The sequence below is a fragment of the Coffea arabica genome, chromosome 3e (assembly GCF_036785885.1).
Source record: "Coffea arabica cultivar ET-39 chromosome 3e, Coffea Arabica ET-39 HiFi, whole genome shotgun sequence".
Classification (NCBI taxonomy): Eukaryota; Viridiplantae; Streptophyta; class Magnoliopsida; order Gentianales; family Rubiaceae; genus Coffea; species Coffea arabica.
This window is the reverse complement of record NC_092315.1, coordinates 250001-269564: the sequence shown is the minus strand read 5'-3', so window position 1 is coordinate 269564 and position 19564 is coordinate 250001. Positions and strand designations below refer to the sequence as shown.

At 38.9% G+C, this 19564-nt stretch overlaps 3 protein-coding genes and 1 pseudogene across 7 annotated transcripts; 1 reads left to right on the top strand and 3 right to left on the bottom strand.

Annotated features, from left to right (window-relative positions):
• Positions 1-266: 266 nt before the first annotated feature.
• On the bottom strand, positions 267-5153 carry LOC113738014 (YTH domain-containing protein ECT4). 2 transcript variants are annotated; one of them, XM_027265156.2, is made up of 8 exons: positions 4867-5153; positions 4171-4362; positions 3869-4004; positions 3651-3724; positions 3089-3565; positions 2287-2820; positions 1905-2117; positions 267-1232 (listed from the first exon to the last, which is right to left on the bottom strand). In XM_027265156.2, exons 2-8 carry the CDS (start codon positions 4216-4218, stop codon positions 630-632), a joined length of 2085 nt encoding a protein of 694 aa, XP_027120957.1. In that variant the 5' UTR covers positions 4219-4362; positions 4867-5153; the 3' UTR covers positions 267-629. The 2 variants fall into 2 exon arrangements, with proteins under 2 accessions (XP_027120957.1, XP_027120958.1); XM_027265157.2 differs by having other exon boundaries at positions 4171-4234; positions 4867-5031.
• Positions 5154-9013: 3860 nt separating this feature from the next.
• On the bottom strand, positions 9014-9940 carry LOC113737863 (cytidine deaminase 1-like; annotated as a pseudogene).
• A 218-nt stretch (positions 9941-10158) lies between these two features.
• Positions 10159-14134, top strand: LOC113738012 (uncharacterized). 3 transcript variants are annotated; one of them, XM_027265153.2, is made up of 6 exons: positions 10159-10460; positions 11446-11827; positions 12325-12521; positions 12615-12756; positions 12855-13014; positions 13592-14134. In XM_027265153.2, the coding sequence occupies exons 1-6, from the start codon at positions 10384-10386 to the stop codon at positions 13615-13617; spliced, it is 984 nt and encodes a 327-aa protein (XP_027120954.1). In that variant the 5' UTR covers positions 10159-10383; the 3' UTR covers positions 13618-14134. The 3 variants fall into 3 exon arrangements, with proteins under 3 accessions (XP_027120954.1, XP_071940207.1, XP_071940208.1); XM_072084106.1 differs by having other exon boundaries at positions 12855-14134; XM_072084107.1 differs by having other exon boundaries at positions 11446-11831; positions 12359-12521; positions 12855-14134.
• A 487-nt stretch (positions 14135-14621) lies between these two features.
• Positions 14622-17876, bottom strand: LOC113738011 (inositol transporter 4). 2 transcript variants are annotated; one of them, XM_027265152.2, is made up of 7 exons: positions 17735-17876; positions 17088-17311; positions 16900-16970; positions 16456-16791; positions 16263-16370; positions 15556-16170; positions 14622-15316 (listed from the first exon to the last, which is right to left on the bottom strand). In XM_027265152.2, the coding sequence occupies exons 2-7, from the start codon at positions 17221-17223 to the stop codon at positions 14837-14839; spliced, it is 1746 nt and encodes a 581-aa protein (XP_027120953.1). In that variant the 5' UTR covers positions 17224-17311; positions 17735-17876; the 3' UTR covers positions 14622-14836. The 2 variants fall into 2 exon arrangements, with proteins under 2 accessions (XP_027120953.1, XP_027120952.1); XM_027265151.2 differs by lacking the exon at positions 17735-17876 and having other exon boundaries at positions 17088-17503.
• Between the last annotated feature and the right edge of the window lie 1688 nt (positions 17877-19564).

Here is a 19564-nt window from a genome sequence, read left to right as displayed (position 1 = left end):
ACGTCTTAAAACTAGAGGGAGATGGGCTCGTACTTCGTGAAGTTTTCATGAATGAAACTTTTTACAATTTTCTTCTTGCCTTTGAAAAACATATATTATCATCAACAGAAGAAGCTTACTACTTTACCCGTAGACAAATTATCAATCCTTCTTTGTCAATGTTGCAAAGAAAGATACGTTCACAATATTACTTGCTCGCATTGTATTTCACCCAATGCATTCTCAAAGTCTATATATTAACTCCTGCGAAATCACGACTCCCTGACTAGGTAATTAAAATTGCTTTAAAGTACAGCAAAAAAGGTAAATTACAAGGTATATACCAAAAAAATTTGCCAATTTGCCCGCCACCATAGACCCATAATCTCCAATACCCAAAAGAAGGTTAGTATAACATCGGGATCAAATCAATATCCCTTCCCAGACTAAGCTTTAAAGGAAAATGAGAATGACCTACAACTACACTGCCCCAGCATAATACACTCAGTTTTACAATGGAAAGGCATCTAGTTGTGTTTTGGGGAGAGAGAGAGAGAGGGTGGGGGGGGGCCAATATGACCCACCATATAGAGCAAATGCTTTGTCATAGTTGATGGACTCCCGTCATCGAAATTTGACCACACACCGACCTATTTTTGTCCACCTTTGCCGCGATAGCAAGCCATGTCGTGGTCGAGAACAGTAGGATCAACTTGAATAGTCCCAAATGTCAGAAAACCAGGAGATTCTGCTGTTTCCTTTATCCTGACAGGCACAGATCCTACTGTAACAACATCAGACAGAGAAGAGTTTGCCACAGTAGCAGTAACAACCCCCAAGAGCTCGGAGCCAGACTGCTTTGGAGTAATAGTGAGTGTGCCAATCTTTAGAAAATCATGTATGCTTGCTTCCCCATCTGCTACATCCACAACATCATCATTTACAGTATCACCATCTAAGCCAGCAGTCTTAACAGACGCAGCTGTATCATGATCAGAGTGGTTCGAATCATTACTTTTGTAACTCATATCATCTTGTTTAGAAGAAAAGTTAATCCTAGAAGTAAGCTTGTCTGGAGGATCCAAAATAGGAACAAGAACTGGATGTTCGTATTTTTTCATAAGCAGCCTAGCTTTCTCTTCCTGTAAAAGTTTCTGTCTATTTTCATAGTACATGAAGTCATCAAGTAAAGAAGTCTTGGATACATGGGTCTTAAATACTTTCAGCATCTCAATTCCTTTCCTGAAGCGTACCTGAGCATAAATAATAGCAGAAAAAAGTACAAAACTAAGATTCATGTCATGGCATACCATCAGATAAAAACCAAGAGTTCATTTAAAAGGAGAAAATTTTGAGATTACAAGAAAGAGAATGTGAAAGGGAGTAAAAAAGAGGTGGAGGGTTCAGAAGCTAAACATATTCATAGTTATCTTTTATCATGAGAAAGCTACATGGAACATTGTATCTCCCAAGTCCTAATAAGGCAATACGTTTTCCTCTAATTTCACATGCAAACCCTCCCCACCTGAAAACAAACAAAGTTTCCCAGCACATTCTCTTCAGGAGGTGATGCACAATGATAGTCGCATAATTTATAGAATTCAGAAGCAATATGTCATGCAATAAATTGATGTTATATCCACCAAGTGTAGCATGAAGCATGAACCCAAAAATAAAAAATAAAAAAAGGATGCAGGAGCAAAGAAAGGCAAAGATTGCCATGATGACAGAAACCACCAAGTTGTTCAAAAACACACAGCAAAGCATGCCAACAATGTTCAAAGCCCACCAGCAACATTCAAAGCCAAACAGACAAGAATAAGAAAGATAACCTAAATTCCAAAAGAATTTACCAATCAATAGTCACGTAATGAGCAAATTAGGAAATTTGTTGATATTTGCACTGAAAGTAAAGGTTAACCAACCTCTTGTGTGTCTCTACTGTTAGTTACTGGTTTATAATCATTGTTCTCTAATATTATGTGCCTGAAGTTGGGGTTTGGCACATCCTTTATTATGTGCCACTTGACAGGGAAGCTCCCAGTCCACTTGTCTTGCTGCCAAAAATCCATATCTTTGTAAAAATCTACAGGGCCAGTCATCTCAGCAACACCACAGAACTGACCACTTGCATTTACCTTCATTTCAAGAGGACAAGCAGTTAGCTTCACAAAAAATGGAAGCTACCATTGCCACAAAGCTTCATTTCAAGAAGGTCCATACCTCAAGAATCGAGTGACAGTGCATCAAAAAAGACAAAAGAACATGATTTCACCTGTAAAATAATAGTTACTGAGTGTCACTTACAGAAAAGAAGAGAAAAATTGGGCAGCGTCCTGAATCCCCATTTGCAAATCTTTGAGCGTCTTCATAAGCACTGTTTAGCTTCTTGTTCCCATTGGGTGTGGAGGACCAAATATTGTACTTAATACTCTTGTGCACATCATCTTCACTGTACGATTTAATAACAAAAAATTTGGCACTGGTGTAGTCAAGTGGAAAGTCATCCTTATTATATCCATCGGTATTAATAATAATATTTCCCTCCGTATCAGCATCTCCTGCCCTGGTTGTGTAAGCTTTAACTAATAATTGATTTTCTGGTTTGTCAACTCTAGGGCCTCGATTCTGCTCACCAAGTGCATCAGGCCTTACTTTTGTAACATTTGGACCTCTCCCGTGAGGAAACGTGGATTGAACTTTATCTGTCGTGGGCTCCACATGCAATGTAGATCCAAAGCTAGACATCCCATTACCACGTGGTTGAGCAACTTTAAATTGACTACTGCTCGGAAAAGCCTTCCCAGGTGGCATATGCTCCAGGGCTTGACTAACTCCACCCTGCAAAGAAGAAAACTTATGTTAAAATAGGCAGGTAAACCAAATTTTTACTTGTGAATTACGACCTCTCACAACCTCAAGTAAAGCAAAAGGAGAACGGCTAGACAAATAGCCAGAGGAAGAAAGCAGAGAGTGCAACAGCAGGTAGTTACATCTGCATTAAACTTAGCTAAAACAATTATGAGTACACATTCAGACACCTCAGATAATGACAAAACTTATCAAAAACATTTTGTACAAGCTGTTTTCTCAGCAAAGTAAGTCTAACCTGAAGAATTTGGTTAGAAGCTGGGCGGGACAATCTGTTGGATGTAACATTTGCATGTGTGATAGGTCGTACGCTAGCTGTAGCATTCGTTTTAGTTCCATCAGATACCATCATCATGGAACTAGCTTGACTAGAAGCAGGCCCCAAAAGATTTGAGGAAAGGGCAGAAGAAGCTGAAGAAATATTTTGCTTCAGACCTGAGCGATCAGCTCTATTAGCAGTAGATGTGGTAGTATGAAGGAAGGGGTCTGTTGTATTATTTGCAATGAGATCTGACCTAGACTGAACAACCATGGGGAAATATGCTGGTGCAGATGAAGGATTTTCATAAGATGGGATGGTGTAGTACTGTTGTGCCCCTAGAAATTGCCCATCAACTCCCACCATAGCCCCAGGAATGTAAGGGTTGTAGGTGTACTGTCCATATCCATAGGTAGGTGTGTAATATAGAAAGGGAAAAGTTTCAGTTTGGGAACCCTGGACAAACAAGATTATGAGGTTAGAAACTACCACATAGCCACAAAGTAGTAAAGGAAGACATTGTACGTGCGAATGAACTCACGGCATATTGGATATCTTGACCATCCAGACCAAAAACCCTGCGGTGGTCATCCCATTCACCAGGTGATTCAAATCCTGAACAAAAAGGAGCTGCATCAACAAATATGCATACATATACATACCGGACTACATGTATAAATGCAAGAAGATAAAACAAGAAGAGAGAACACAACAAAAAAGTAATCACTGGCTCGAATACAACATAGGTGGTATCCTAACCTGTACAGATATATCCATAATTGGTGGCAGTAGGATAATACAAGCCCTGATCAACGATGAATTCCGGAGCTCCTTCGCTATACATGGCTTCAAGACTTGGGCTACTGAACTGTGAGTTTAACTCAGTACCTTGAATCTAAGACACCAAAATACAATCACTACTATCAATTGGTAAACACCCCCCCCCCCCAACCAAAAAAAAAAAGCATAATACATAAAAAACACACCAAACTGCAGACCAGAATGACAAGGTGAGAAACAGACGTTGAAAAACTTGACCATTAGACGGCCAGAAAGATTACCAAATAAGTATCTGCATATTCTTGTTCCGGAAAGCTATAGAATTCCATCCGAAGACTGCCACCTCTAAAGAAAGCAAAGAACAGGGGGTTATTAGCAGGCGTAATGCTACTTCCACACCACGTCCGGAACAATCTAACAGTCTATCGCGCGCAAGAGTGGGCAACAGTAAAACTTGACGACTAAACACTGTTCTGCAGAGTAAACAAAATAACAAAAGGAAGCTGGTTGGAAGAATCAGAGCCTTGAAATGATCGCATAAATCCTATTTCTGCCCAAAATAAAAATCTGAACCAATTAAGCATATCTAAGGAGGAAAACATAAACAAACAGACCAAGAGAGAAATCCTTGGAGAGAAGTATCGCTTTGGAAACACCCAGCTATCTTCCCCTCAACCAACCCCCCCCCCCCCCAAAAAAAAAATCCGGCGCGCCCACCCAAAAAAAAAACACAAAAATTAATACTACTACATGGTTGCTTTCTCATATCAATCAGTCTCTAACAAATCAATTGATACTCAAAAGTTAAGCACCATCACAGCTTTTCTTTTCTGGAATCAAAGAAAAAAAAAAGGAAGAAAGAAGAGGAGAATAAAAATGATATCACCAATCAAATACATAGTCTATATTCAACCATGGAAACAAATAGTACAGGATGCTGAGAGAGAGAGAGAGAGAGAGTAGAGATGTGTATTTACCGAGCGAACGAGCGCGCGCGCGGGCGAGAGAGATAGAGAGGAGAGAAGATTCAAGCCATGGTTGACTGCCTTCACCTCCTGCTGAACCAGAGCTGTTGCTGTTGACGTTGTGGTTCCAGACTCAAATTTAGATGATTTTGTATCCAATTTATTACAATTGATTTTGCCACGCATAATTTTCTGCTATGCCTATAACTAGCCGTCTATACATGTATATTCATTCATTCGTGGATTTATGGCTATAAAAAATAATAATAATTGGAAGTAGACGCGGTTAAGGAAACCCTAGCATCCCTGGGTGGAGGGACATACAGGCATATCGAGAGGGGCCAAGAAAACCAAAAAAACAAAAAAAAAATTATTATATTTATTCGGCGCGACTGATTCTCTTTTTCTATCTCATTTTTTATTATATTTATTATTATCTTTTCTTTATAAATATTTTTTTATTTTTTAAATCCAATAACTATTACTTAATTCAATGAAAAATAAGTACAATAGCTTCAAAAAAAATAAAAATAATTTTTATGTATTTTAATTTTTGGAATTTATTAAATTTTATATATTATTAAATTAATAGTTATTAAATTTTAAAAATATTTAAATATGATATTTATGAAAAAGATCAAAATGACATCCATTGCGCTTTGTTGGGTGAGAAAAAAATTAGGAAAACGAAAATTTAGGGAGAGAATTCTTCTCTCTAGTCTAGTCTCTTCTATTCTATTCTCCTCAGCCGGCGGCAAAAAAAAAAAAAAAAAAAAGAGGGAGCCGGCTCTGGGTGGTCATCTATCTAGTGGTACAGGTAAAAATGTACAACTACTTTAGAAGCCATGGGATGGGAGGGAATGAATATTGAAAAAGACGACGTCGTTATCATAAGGTCCGGGTCCGTCTACCGCATATCTGGAATGGTACAATAATACTTATAATATACCACCGGAGGTAGTAGTGTACGCGCTGAGAAGACCCCAATCAAGAACAAAATTTCCTGGCTTGATGATGATGATTAGTAGTAATTTGGATTTATGTGGCTGCTTACAGAATAAGAATTGGATTTTAATTTCCTTAACACCTCAGATTTGTCAAGTCGAATCGAACACCTCAGCTTTTTAGTACTTTCATTTACATCAATGAAGGAGAAAGGTTAATAATTAGTAGATCGCGAGACAATCAATAATAAAAATCCCTTATCTGCAATTGGGGTTTTGTTTGAATCACGTTCTAAATAATCTGCCACTGTCCATCCAAACGTGTTTCGTTAAGAAATCTCATAATGTTCACTTGCCATTATTTGTTCCTAACTAATGAATTCGCGAGCCCAATAACAATAAATATGTTTTGTGAGATTCGTTTTAAAACGCGCAAATGCAATAGCAAGAGCAAGAGCGCACCACCAAGCCACCGACGTCAATTCAATCATTGGACCGGTCTGAATTGGTGTCTTGAAATTGGGCTTGGGTTTTGAGTCTTTCTACGTCACACGAGGAGTTAAAAAATTAAAAAAGGGAAAATTGCAGAAAGAAACCTCCATTGAGATTTCTAACACTAGCACTCACTTCCCCTGTAGTTTAAGAAACAGCACTGACCTCCCTTAAACTTGCTGATTTTTTTTTCATATTTAGTCCGTACTAGAGAAGGTGCCATTAAAATATTGTTTTAAAGAGTGAAATGAGAAATTTGTGTCAAACTTGCCCTTTTATGTTGCATGCCAAATAGTATTATTAAACCTTTTTAGTTGACATAAAACATCTGAAGCATCATGAACTAAGGAACAGCTAGTTACAAATGGCTAGATTTGCAAGATATTGAACATTTCACTAACAGAATCATCATCAATTATATCAAACATGCCACCTGTTTTAGGAATTTCACACCTCATGTGCAATAACATATTCACATGCCTAGGGACTTGACTAAATCCTTTAACGGCAACATCACATAACAAGTTACCAATTTGATCAACATTTGAGATTCTCTTTTTTTTTCCCTCTCATAATGGATAGATATGTCATAAGCAAGAATGAGAGCCATCTTACAGTTTTAAGAGTGACAATTATTGACTACATTTTTTGAAAGCACGACGCCATGCAATTGTACTGCAATCTTGTAAATTTGTATCACAGACTAGCCATGAACTCAAACAATGACCAATACAACGTGGTAATACAAGCAAAGTGAAGATCGAGAAAAGGTGCATCTACAAACAGAGCAGCAAATGTTAAAGTGATGATACATCATTCGTTCATATGCCATTAATCATCAGTAACATATTCCATCAATCATCAATAAGTGTTAAAGTGATGATACATCATCCATTCATTTTTCATTGTTGATAACTTGTGAATTCGCTGAAGGTTAAAGGGACAGCATTTTATCATACAACAACTAACATGCAAAATTTATCTCTTAAAGTGACAACAGCAAGGATCATTTACCTTTACAATTGTGATTCTCGCAAAGTTTATGAAGAAAATGCTTAGATTCTACTTGCTTACAACTGCCTATTTTGTTTCTTCTTTCACTATTATTTTGGCTCTCATGAACTAAGTAGAACCAACATACTTTTTCCCTTATGTACAACTCTCAAGATGCTACACCGTTTAGCCCTTGTCATCTCAAAAGTTGTCATTCACAAATTGGTGCCAATTCATGGCGCCATCTTCCTCTTCAATTGGAGCCATTGGTTAGCCATGCTTATACTGTCTAAACCTGTTAGAAGTCTAAACATGTTAGAACTCACAAGTAATTTAATTAGTTAATTTGTTAACGATAAATAGGGGGTTTCTTTTGCATAACTCGTTCATCAAGGTATAAAGGTATATTTTCACAATCTTTTGTCTGCAATGAGCCACAATTTCCTCCTAGGAGAGGTCATTGCTGCCTTAAAACCATAGATAGGGGTAGGGGTGGCAATCGGGTCGGGTTCGGGTTGAGGCTTAAGTATAACAAAGAACCTGCTGACCCGAACCCGACCCGCCCCCCGAAACGGGTTAGGGTACCTGACACGAACCCGAAAATTTCGGGTTGGCGGGTCAACCCGAAATGACCCGAAACTTAATTTTAATTTATTAATTTATCACTGTAATTTCTAATAAAATCAATTTTTCACAAAATTAATTACATCATCAAGTAATAAAATTTTAAATAAATAATTTCAAACCAAATCTAAAATAAATTAAACACCATAAAAGTGTTTTATCCCAAACCAAATATAAAATAAATTAAAACAACATAAAAGTAAAAAATAACATAATATATTATTTGTCCAAATATAATAATTTTAACTTCACACAAGTTAAATAAATTCATTTAGGATTAAGTAATTAATGCCTTTGGAAAAAAAATGATTTAGTTTAGTTAGATAAAATAATTTTTATGTTTATTAAATTAGTTTTAATTCATAAACGGGTCACATCGGGTCATATCAGGTCACCACGAGTTGACCCGAAATTGACCTGTTTTCTTTTCGGGTTCATCGGGTTCGACCCGATTCTGACCCGAACTCTCGAAACCTCAACCCAAACCCATTAATTTCGTGTTAGGTTCATGTCATGTTTTCGGGTCGTGTCAGGAATTGCCACCCCTAGATAGGGGAGGTGAGTGCTGGTGTCAGAAATGTCAAGGGAGTTTTCTGCAATTATCCCTAAAAAAAATTAAAAACAACATAAGCGTAGCCCAGTTTCCGAAATTCCTGGACCCCGAAACCTTCCGAAGCTTTCTTATTAGGGCAAATTATCCAATTGGCCCTTGAACTCTTTGTCTAGGTAAAAATAAGCCCCTCATCTATTTTTTGTTGACTTTAAGCCCTCGAACTTGTAAAATTGGACACCCGTGACCCTTTTAGCCAGTTTCTCCGGTTTTGCAACCGGAAGGCCAATTCACACGAATGCCAGTGTGCTTCTTCAAAGGGTATTTTTGTCCGCATCTTCTAAACAAAAATGGAACAACTCCTCCACCTTCTTCCCTCCATTTCTGCAAAACCCTCGTTGCCGCCGATTTCTCTCTTCTCATTCTCTGCAGGAGAGTGATACCACCACTCTCAGGAATCTCCCCACTAGCGAAATCATAGCTATTCCTTCGACTGCCCAATTCTCCCCCACTTTGGACACTAGTCCTATCAAAATTAGACGCTAAAACACTATTCTCATCCAAACCTTCCAGTGGAGATGCCATTGCAGCCGCTATTCTCGGCGAGACCACCATAGTTGTCTCCGGCGAGACCACCATATCCATAAGCGCAGGGAGTAGGAGCGAGTTCAAGTGAAGAGATTACACAGCAATTGCAATGAATCAGCCCCAAACTCGGATTATATGCTGCAGACTCGATATATGATCCCCTGTACACTTTCCCTTCGGGATCCATCAGGGCCACCCCGGATAGGCACCCGCTATACGGTGCATGTGACTTGTTGGCAGCCTCCAAGGCTTCTATCCTCAGAAGGGCCTCACTTTCTTCCTACTCTCCCTAAAACCCATTGCTTAAATTTTTAAAATTCCCATCAAGTTCGGATTCTTTTGAATAGCCATTGCACAAATTTGCCTGTTTTCGGGAAGTATCAAAAGATAGCCCAGTGCTATGGGGTTCGAGGAGGAGGGGAGATTCTTTATCCAACAGATCACAGGGGCCAAATGGGTTGGTTAAGAATTCCGGCAATGGCTTAAAGGGGAGGGGAGATTTTGAAAAGTTTTGATTTGGGTGGTCGGAGGTGATGAGGATTTAGAGAGAGGAAGAATCCCGGAGTTCTTGGAAGAACTGGCGGCAGTGGCCACAAGGGGGGCGGAGACGGCGAGAGCAATGAGGCGAGGGCAGCCATGGACGGCGAGGTTGTTGCAGAGGAACTGCTCTGCGTGGACAGATTGATGTAAGGGGAGACCAGAGAACTCGAGATCGACGCCTATAAAAACGCGGCTGTTGGAGTCGAGGCCGACGGCCCTGACGGAGAATTTGGAGATGGGAGGACGAGCAAGGGACTGGGCTGGTTGAACCAAGGTGGGGAGGAGGTGGAGGAGTTGTTCCTTTTTTGCTTAGAAGATGCGGACAAAAATGTCCTTTGAAGAAGCACACTGGCATTCGTGTGAATTGACCTTCCGGTTGCAAAACCGGAGAAACTGGCTAAAAGGGTCTCGGGTGTCCAATTTTACAAGTTCGAGAGTTTAAAGTCAGCAAAAAATAGATGAGGGGCTTATTTTTACCTAGACAAAGAGTTCAAGGGTCAATTGGATAATTTGCCCTTCTTATTATTATTATATAGTTGTAAAATTTCCCTCCCTTGATCCCAAGCTTTGCACCAGCAGCATATTGCAACAATAATTTTCTTAAAGTGTTGCCGTCTTTTCTGCCTCTCTTCTTCTTCTTCTGATAATCAACTCCAACTGGCTGGAGGCACCGGTGGGAGTAGAAAGGAGCAGCAGTAATCCTTCCTATAGTCGTATGATTTGTTTTGGCCAAACCTCTTACTAATAAGTATTATATTATTGTTATTAGTATACAATACAAATACGGGGGAGAAACAAATGGCGGTAGAAACAGAAGCAGTAGGGAGTCGCCCCCCACAGCTGGCTCTGGCCGACACTAACATTCACTGGGACAGGTACTCGCTTATTCCTTCTTCTCTCTCAACTCTGTCTTTTTATTTTTTCCCTCCTCAGGCTTTAACTCGCTCTATTTACTTATTAATGCAAAAAAAAAAAAAAAAAACCACTTGATATTTTTGCTGTTTAATTATTCGATTCACTATGTTTTGTTTAAGAAGGGAAAAGAAAACTTCCTTTTCCATATTTTTTCACTAGTGGGGTATAATTAAGTTTGAAAAGTTTGGATCTTGCAATGTCAAATAAATGAGATGGCATGAGTTTTGCAAACATCAACTCTTTTGCCACTTTTGAAGAAGAAGAAGATGATGATGATGAATTGCAAGTAATGGTGGTCATCACGAATGACGCTGCTTGTTAATTACTACTTACTATTCTGATGCTGATTTCATGCCCCCCAACCAAAAAGAAAAAAAATGTTGCAGGGCCAAGCCTGGCTGCCTTCTTAGAGTTTAGGGTCATCACATACGTACAATGTGGTGCAATTGAAAAAAAATCTTTTCCATACAAGTTTCAAGATTGCCATATCATTCAACTCGTAAAAAGTCTTGCTTTTTATGATACGACACCGATCCCGTTATTTGTACTCCTTGCTTCCCAAGACTGTTGATCATCACCTTTTTTGTACGCTTTTGTCTCTATCATTCATTCCAGGATTGCAGATGATGGTTCGAATGAAAGTTTATTTTATGAGCGAAAATCAAAGTTATGCTCTTATCCAAATTGTCTCACTGCATTTCGAATTGTACTTTAGCCCTTTACAAAATGCGATCCTGACAAACTACGTGTATCAAGGACTTGCTTCTTAGTCTCTATTTACCACAATGTGCATTTCATTTTTCTTCATCCTTCAGGATTAAGTATCTCCTGCATTCTCCTATTCCGATTATCTGTTTAGTGCTTTACAAAATGTGTTTATCCGCTCGTAAATTACATTCTAGAAATCTTGAGCTATCCCTGATGCTTGCTGTGCCTTGAGTTTAGGTTGGATAAGACAAGGTTTCACGTTATTGGGGCCATCCTCTTTACTGCTCAGTCAGCATTAATACACCCAACTGCAGTTGTCAAGACAAGGATGCAAGTAGCTGCTTCTGGTCTCTCCCGTGTGAACGGAATGTCTGTGTTCAAACACATAATCAAGAGTGATGGTCTACCTGGCATATTTAGAGGTTTTGGTACATCTGCAATCGGATCGTTGCCAGGCAGAGTCCTGGCTCTCACTTCACTTGAAGTATCAAAAGATATGATGTTTAAATGCACTGAAGGTCTAGATGTGCCGGAAGCTACTCGTGTTGGCATCGCAAACGCGGTTGCTGGAATGTTTTCAAATATAGTTTCATGTGTATACTTCGTCCCTTTAGAGGTGGTAGGTACACTACTTTTTAAGACTGCATTCAAAGATTTCTTTTAATTTGATTTCTGATTTTATTGTCTTCTAGCTTGTGTCAATTGTTGTAAGACCATAATAAGTATTGTTAAAATCATCAAAGATTGAAGAATCTTTGTTGAGTGGAAGAGTTACAGCCAGAAACTGAATTTTGTTGTGTTTCTGATTAATGCTAATCGTCCCTACCCCGCACCCCTAAAACAAAAGAGGGAGAAGAATACTGGAAGACTGAAAGAGGACCTAAAGCAAGTAAGAAAGTATTGAACTTGAAATTTTGATTTACACCAACCCAGTGAAACATGTCTTGGTGCTTGAGTTCTGAAAGTTTTTGTACTATTACCTAGAAAGTTAATTGATTAGAATGTTCTTTGTGAACAGTAGAACCCGAGTGCGAGAAAAGATTCTCTGAATTTTTCTTGTTCACTCTGTTAAAAACTGCATGTTGTTCCTCCCCAATTTTGGGGTTTACATTTCAGATCTGCCAGCGACTAATGGTTCAAGGGCTTCCAGGGACTACTTCTTGCAATGGTCCATATGATGTTGTTCGTAAAGTTACTAAGGTTGAAGGAATTCGTGGTTTGTATAGAGGCTTTGGATTAACAGCTCTGTCTCAAACCCCTGCATCAGCACTTTGGTGGGGAGCATATGGGGCAGCTCAGCACATGATCTGGACGTATGTCTTGGTGGTATAATTGCTACACTCTCTTATTATATCTAGAAGTCGTTCACGCTGAAACGTTTCTTTGGGTTTACTTTATGACTTCAGGAGCCTGGGTTATAGGGATGATATGCAACAAAAACCATCTCATTTACAGATGGTTACTGTCCAGGCTACAGCAGGAATGGTAGCTGGTGCATGTTCTTCAATTGTTACTACCCCTCTAGATACTGTAAAGACAAGGCTTCAGGTACCAAATCTCAGTACATTCTTAAATTCTCTGACTACAGGATCAGAATGCATGTTTATCGTCATTGCTATACTTAATTTTGTGGGTTTTATTTGAAGGTAATTGATGATTATGGTGCCGGAAGACCATCAGTAATGAAGACCACTAGGGCACTTCTTAAAGAAGATGGCTGGAGAGGATTTTATAGAGGGTTTGCACCTAGGTTCTTAAATATGTCTTTCTATGGTACAACAATGATCGTGACATATGAACTCATAAGTATGCTCTCTCCCTACTTTTTAGTTTTGAAAGAACATAAAGTGTTAGTGAAATTTTAAGATTTCAAATTGGTGGATACTCATCTGATGATCCATATGCTACTTTCCATTCTCACTGGACTGTTATTTTTTGGCTCAGATGCCTTAACCACCATATCTTTCTACAGTGATTGTCCTTTCCTACTTGTAAGTTAGCAAGAAATGGAAGTGACTGCTTTGTATGCCTTGGGCTGTCGAGGACAGCTCAGTATTCCAACAGAACTGGCAATCGTCCCTCCTCCCTGCTTCTCTGTTCTCCAATATTGAGATTCGGTTCTTAATTGTTAATTTAGACTTCAGAAGCGCATAAGGTGCCATTGTACTTTGATAATCATACATTTCATCATCCTTGGTTGTTTTCATACGGACCAACTGTTAAACCTCTTAAATTTGACAGGACTGTAGCAGCATCATTTTCTGCATATCAATTCTTATTATTGACATTTCTCTCTGAAGTGTAATTTTAGATTCAAAAAACTGCATAAGATGGGTTCATACTCTAACGTTTGATATGTTTGCTTATCCTTGCTTGTTATCAGAGAGATTGTCTGTAAAGCAATATTAAGAAGGTGGAGCATTGGATGCACTGATGCCCGGCATTTTGTTGAGGCGGGGATACAAGGTGCACAAGCTAAGAGTTTTCCTGCTGCAGCATGAATGGAACTATCCACTATGATGGCGCGTATCAAGGAAGCAGCAACTTTAGTACGAGAAACTGCGCATTTTTTCTCTTCCAAATCCATTCCATTTGTGATATCTTCGTAAGAAGGTCAAGATGTCCTCGTGAGCTTGCTTGCCAACTAAATTGCAGTGCTAGTCATTAGTTGAAAACGTTAGCCTCTCATATTATCATTTTTGGTGATGCGTACCATCTCAAGACGAACTCTGAATAGGAATTTTTGGAATACCCTTTATTCTTGCTGCATTCAACCAGCATAGCACATGTGAATTTTCAGGAGCTGAAGTTATTCTCTGAATTTTCCGACGGTTTATGGAAACAGGTTGGCTAAGAGACCTTTTTTGTGAACTACAAATATGAACTCTGGGAACACAGTAGTGATACCTGTCATGGTTGTTCTGGATATTAGATGATCGATCATCGATTCTTGTTCCCCTTTTCCCATTGTCCCATGCAAATCGCACTTCAAACTTAGCAAACAAACAATTGCGCTCAAAACTGGCTTGTAGTTGCCTCTCTCTCATTCAACCCTTCAAGACGGAAAACCAGACTAACCTGGTGCAATAGTTTTTGTGCGCTTAATATGGTTGATGCGAGAGCGCGGGGTCGTGTTTTGAGTCATTAAATTCGACGAGAATGAGTAAATTTTAAGGTGCGGCTTTGTCTCCCATCAGCTTAAGAACCAAGGAAGAAGATGGCCTTTGTGTCATAATTAGCAGTCCGGAAACTTCATTGTAGTTAGTAGTTGCAAGTATACACACTGCCTTCGTTCCGCTTTGATCCCTGGTGGCATCTGTTTTTTGGACCCAATGTGGTGCAATCAAACCGTTCTGTGCAGATGTATTCGATCAAAAAACACTTTCAAGCAAGGATGATGAGGAAGAAACAAGTTATCAATAGAAGCAGCAGCAGGCGATGTACTTATCTTTGCTAATTGACTATGAGGGTAGTAAGTTGGTAATGAAGCGATGCTACCTTACAAAGTCCACACACAGAATCAAAATGAAAGCTAATTCCAGTAACATCTCGAGGATTACATGTTGCTATCATTATGAACACTTTTGAGATGAATATATTTTCTGATCTAAGATAGCTGATTCAAGCATTAAGCAGAACCCTCATCCTTGGAACCACCTCCGTTCTTGGAACAACTACAGGGTGTAAATCCATTCTCTAGCATCTTCTCCACCTCCTCAAATTGTAGTCCTTTTGTTTCGGGCACAAGGAAGAAGATGAACACCAGACCAATGAAGGAAAACCCCGCAAAAAGAAGAAATGTGCCAGCTGAGCCAAGAGCCTCAGTTAAGGTTAAGAAAGTCTCGCTCACTATAAGATTTGAAGTCCAGTTTGCAACTGCAGCAATTCCTCCACCAATGCCTCTGTATCTCAAGGGGTAAATTTCTGAGTTAACAATCCATGGAACGGTTCCCATTCCTGGTGCGTACATTATAATATACAATCCCAGTAAAACAACGGCTAGAAATCCGACTTTGCTGGGGCAACCTTTTATATACCACGTTCGGCTCTCAGCCCGGCATGCAGTTTTCAATTCATCATTTGAGGCCAGGCATGCTCCAGGAGAGAACTGATTGAAAACAATGACATAGAGAAAGTTTTGCATTAACAAATACTCCTACTATAATATATCGTATGCATAAATTTTCAGCGATGCAATGCAAAACCATCGAATCAAGGGACTCAAAGAACCCATAAAATTTGGGAAACTTGCTCACATCTTCACACCATATTTAGCACAAAGAAATATCCCTAGCTAATTGCTATGGAAGAACCACAAGGACAAAAGCCAGATAAACAAAAACTTACTCGATTTGCTCCATTTGAGCAGAATGCACAATGAGATGCCTTCTGCAGGCACTGCATGCAATTCCAAGAAGATGCATCTGGGGCCTGGATATAGCCAAAACATGTGGAATTGCCACCAAAATGGGCAGACTCAGCCTTACCGATAGGTGGAGCACTGGCAGAAGCCTGGAAGAACACGATCGATAGAACCACTAGGCAAGTTATGATGCCTATTATGGAAATGATCATAAGCCTCCTCCTTCCATATCTATCAACAAAACACATACTAATGATGGACCCAATTGCGTTGAGACCAGAAGTGATGAGGGACAGTGCCAAAGCAGTCCGGTTTGAAGCAAAACCAGCGAACTGGATTATGCTTGGACTATAATACATGACAGTATTGATGCCAACAAACTGCTGAGCCACCTGAACTGTAATCCCAGCATATAGTCCCCTCCGGAAAACAGGATAACTCAAGGCTTGCCTTACTTTTGAAAGCAAGCTGCCTTCTCCTACAAAACCTTGTAGGGCCATTTCCTCATCAACTGATGATTTCAGGGCCTGCATTTCCTCCTCAACTTCCTCAGTAGGATAAATCCTCTGTAATATGGATTTGGCCTCGTCAACTTTACCCTGCTTGGCAAAGGGGAGTCGCAAATTACAAAAAGCAAAAGCAGACTAAGGCGATAAAAATGTAATCGAGTAAAGAACGGTTGTGGCGGAACCTTTCTGTAAAGCCATCTCGGAGACTCGGGGAGCGATAGCATTAGAATAAACTGGACTAGTGCTGGAACTCCTGCTACTCCGAGCATCCACCGCCAAGTTCCTTTGGTCTGCACAAAAATTAAATGGACTCTCAGAAATCATCTTTCTTTATGCATTGGACAATAACGGAGCAAGATGATGGCCAATTCTTACGTGGGTGAAAGCTAAATTGATAAGATAGGAAAGAAACTGGCCTCCGGTAATTAAGAAACCATTTGTGCTAACAAGAGCACCTCTGATTCTGTGGGGTGAAGCTTCTGAAATGTAAAGAGGCGCAGTCATGGATGCCATCCCAACCCCTAAGCCAACAAATATTCTCCCAACAATGATCATCCAGGGAGATTGAGAAACGGCCATAACAATAGCTCCAACAAAGAAGAGAACATCAGCCGCCAAAATGGAGATTTTGCGACCGAATTTGTCATTGATCCATCCGCCAAATGCAGCACCAAGAATAGCTCCTGCAACAGCCATGCTGACAATTGTCTCCTGAAAATTTTTAAACAAGAACAGTTTACCTAGAGAAGCAGTAATTAAACAAGAAGAAATTCTTATTCTTGAGAGAGGATGATGGAAAGTGGAAGGAACTTGTGGTACCTGGAGCCATGTCTTCCTGTCAACAGCTTTGAAGTCGTCTCTAATGTAAAGGAGGGCACCGGAAATAACTCCTACAGCAAATTAGGGATGCAAGAGGGGAATAAAAATGCAATCTTGCGTGTAAAGGGAAAATCTTGTCAAGGTCGGAAGTGAATGAAGCACGAGGGGTGGGGTGTCTTCTGGATTACCTGTGTCATAACCAAAGAGGAGACCTCCAATTCCAGCGGATAAGGCCAATCTCATGATGTAGGGTGTCTTCCATGTTGTGCGCCAGCACTCCGTGAATTCAGTTCTGCCGGCTTTTGAGGCTCCCCCTTCAACCATCTTGATTAAATTTTTTTCTTCTTCTTTAATGTTGCTAGTTGCAGAAGAAGAACTGAGGGGCTCTTGGAAACTTGCACTAATGATGGATCTGTACAGGAGGCGTCCCATTTTTTATGAATTCTGTTTATTTTTTTTCTGTAAAATCTTTGCCCCCCTTCCCCCTTCTTTATCACTTTTCATTTTATATATCAAAATTTAGACTCCTATTGACCGCAGAATTGTATGTTTATTCATCCAAGATTGACAAGGAATCTTTTTGTTGCATTTGTCAGGAAGATTTCTTTAGTTTTTTTTTTTTTTTTAATCATCAACCCCCCCCCCCCCCCCCGGCCCAACACAAAAAAAACACAAACACAAAGACGATGATGGTATTGTGGCCATGATGACGGAAGCATGAGAAGGAATTATTATTGAAACCATAGGTTGTGAAAAGGACATAACACAGAAATTTGACAAAAGCAATGGAAAGAAAGAAAGAAAAAAGAGAGAATGGTCTGAGAGATGGACTGACCAAAGCTGGCTTGAGTTACTCTTCTGCTCCTCCTTCGGCTACTTCTTGCTTTTATCTCCTTTTTTTTTTTTTTTTGTCGTGTTTCACTTGCAACAAGAGAGAAGAGTAGAATGTGACCGCCTTCTCACTTCTCTCGCCAACAAAAATTCTTGAAAGATGACGACGCATATAAATTAAGATTTGATCCTTTGACAAAATTAATGATAATAATAATAATAAAGATTTGATTAGTGGATAAGGTTTGACCAACGACCTCCGCTTTGACGCTTTTGCAGTACTCACAATCTTCTCATTCAATACCAACCAATTAACAAATGAAGTAATTACTGCTAATCTATTAACCAAAAGAAACCTCATTAAGTTGCCTTTGGGATAAATCCAAACTCCAATTTAGAGTATATCATAAAACTCCCATTTCCATCCTTTTTTTGTTTTTGTTTTGTCAAAACCATTTCCATCCAATTAAAGTACTCTATAGAGTGAGTGCTTTTTACAGTTTCGTGCTAAATCAGCATAGTTGCGCTTTTTTTTTTTTGACATAATTTTGTATGGTTAATTAATATTTCTTATACATATATATATTAATGTATTTTGACATATAACTCATTAGTGTAAACCATTAGTATTATATATTTGGATATATATCAAAATATGAATATATTATATACAATTATATATATATATATATCCTAACCAAAGTCTTTTTAATTTTATTTTTTTTTTTGTACAACGAGGCTCTAATCGCTGTCCAAGTACGCTCCACTCTGTTAATCATTGTCTATAAATTACTTGCATTGCCAAATCAAACAGCTGACCAGTGGATAAGGTTTGACCAACGACCTCCGCTTTGACGCTTTTGCAGTATTATTATTATTACTATATTCCTAAATGAATAATGAATGACTCACAATCTTCTCATTCAATGCCAACAAATGAATAATACTTTACAATACACAGCAGTAACTAGTCTTGCAATGCACGGATGCCCAGTCTGGGTTCGGTCCGGTGGTTGTAGCCCAGTTGGGTGAGAGCCACCAACCAAGGATCGAATCCCAGTCGTTACCATTGACCGATGATGTTGGGTAGCCTCTCGCGGTCACGCAGTGGGATTAGTTGGGACGTACGGTAACCAGTCCTCGGCCCCAGATACCCACTGTGCTGAAAAAAAAAAAAAAAATAGTCTTGCAATGCACGGATTAATGTTTAATATAATAATAGTAAATGAATTACTTATATTAGTTACATGAAAAAGGGTTAAAAAATCAAAAGAGTACTATTTTAGTATTTAATTTATATTGTATTTACGTACCTTATCGTATATTAAAAAATATGAACAAAGGTCACAAAAATATCTAAAGAAATACTAAAAGTACACCAAGTACAAAATGTTTCTCCTCCCTACCACGTTCTCTATTTTGCGCCACTTCTCGTTAATTTTTCCCTACTTTTCATTACCCTTTTCCTCACCTTTTTAACCAAAACTTTTCATATCCCTCCAACTCTTCTCTCTCCTACAAACTCTACATTTCCTTCACTCTACCTTGTTTCTATCAAATTATTTAATCTCTTACCCAATTTCGCACCCTATTTACCTTATATCATGTTACTCTCCATATATAGTTGTAAATAATAACTAATTTTTCAACTTGCTCATCAACAAATGAGTATAGGTTTGCAATTTTATTAATTTTAAATGGGTAACCCAATTAAACTCATTAATTAGTGGCTATTAAATGGATAGATTATGACTACCTATTTAGACCTAATTAAATTAGACTTGGATTCAAATTCATTAGTAACAAATTCAATAATTATATTCTGCTTTTTGCA

What these genes read in the sequence shown, in the direction of transcription:
- LOC113738011 (XM_027265151.2), bottom strand. Translation starts at nt 17,331, where the DNA reads ATGGGACGCCTCCTGTACAGATCCATCATTAGTGCAAGTTTCCAAGAG. An exon ending in ACAGGAAGACATGGCTCCAG is followed by an intron (nt 16,792 to 16,899) that starts GTACCACAAGTT and finishes AAAAATTTTCAG; the next exon opens with GAGACAATTGTCAGCATGGC. An exon ending in GCTCAAATGGAGCAAATCGA is followed by an intron (nt 15,317 to 15,555) that starts GTAAGTTTTTGT and finishes GTTTTCAATCAG; the next exon opens with TTCTCTCCTGGAGCATGCCT.
- LOC113738014 (XM_027265156.2), bottom strand. Translation starts at nt 4,218, where the DNA reads ATGGAATTCTATAGCTTTCCGGAACAAGAATATGCAGATACTTATTTG. An exon ending in CAATTTTTCTCTTCTTTTCT is followed by an intron (nt 2,118 to 2,286) that starts GTAAGTGACACT and finishes CTTGAAATGAAG; the next exon opens with GTAAATGCAAGTGGTCAGTT. An exon ending in ACAGTAGAGACACACAAGAG is followed by an intron (nt 1,233 to 1,904) that starts GTTGGTTAACCT and finishes ATTTATGCTCAG; the next exon opens with GTACGCTTCAGGAAAGGAAT.
- LOC113738012 (XM_072084106.1), top strand. Translation starts at nt 10,384, where the DNA reads ATGGCGGTAGAAACAGAAGCAGTAGGGAGTCGCCCCCCACAGCTGGCT. An exon ending in ACTTCGTCCCTTTAGAGGTG is followed by an intron (nt 11,828 to 12,324) that starts GTAGGTACACTA and finishes TTTACATTTCAG; the next exon opens with ATCTGCCAGCGACTAATGGT. An exon ending in CTGTAAAGACAAGGCTTCAG is followed by an intron (nt 12,757 to 12,854) that starts GTACCAAATCTC and finishes TTTTATTTGAAG; the next exon opens with GTAATTGATGATTATGGTGC.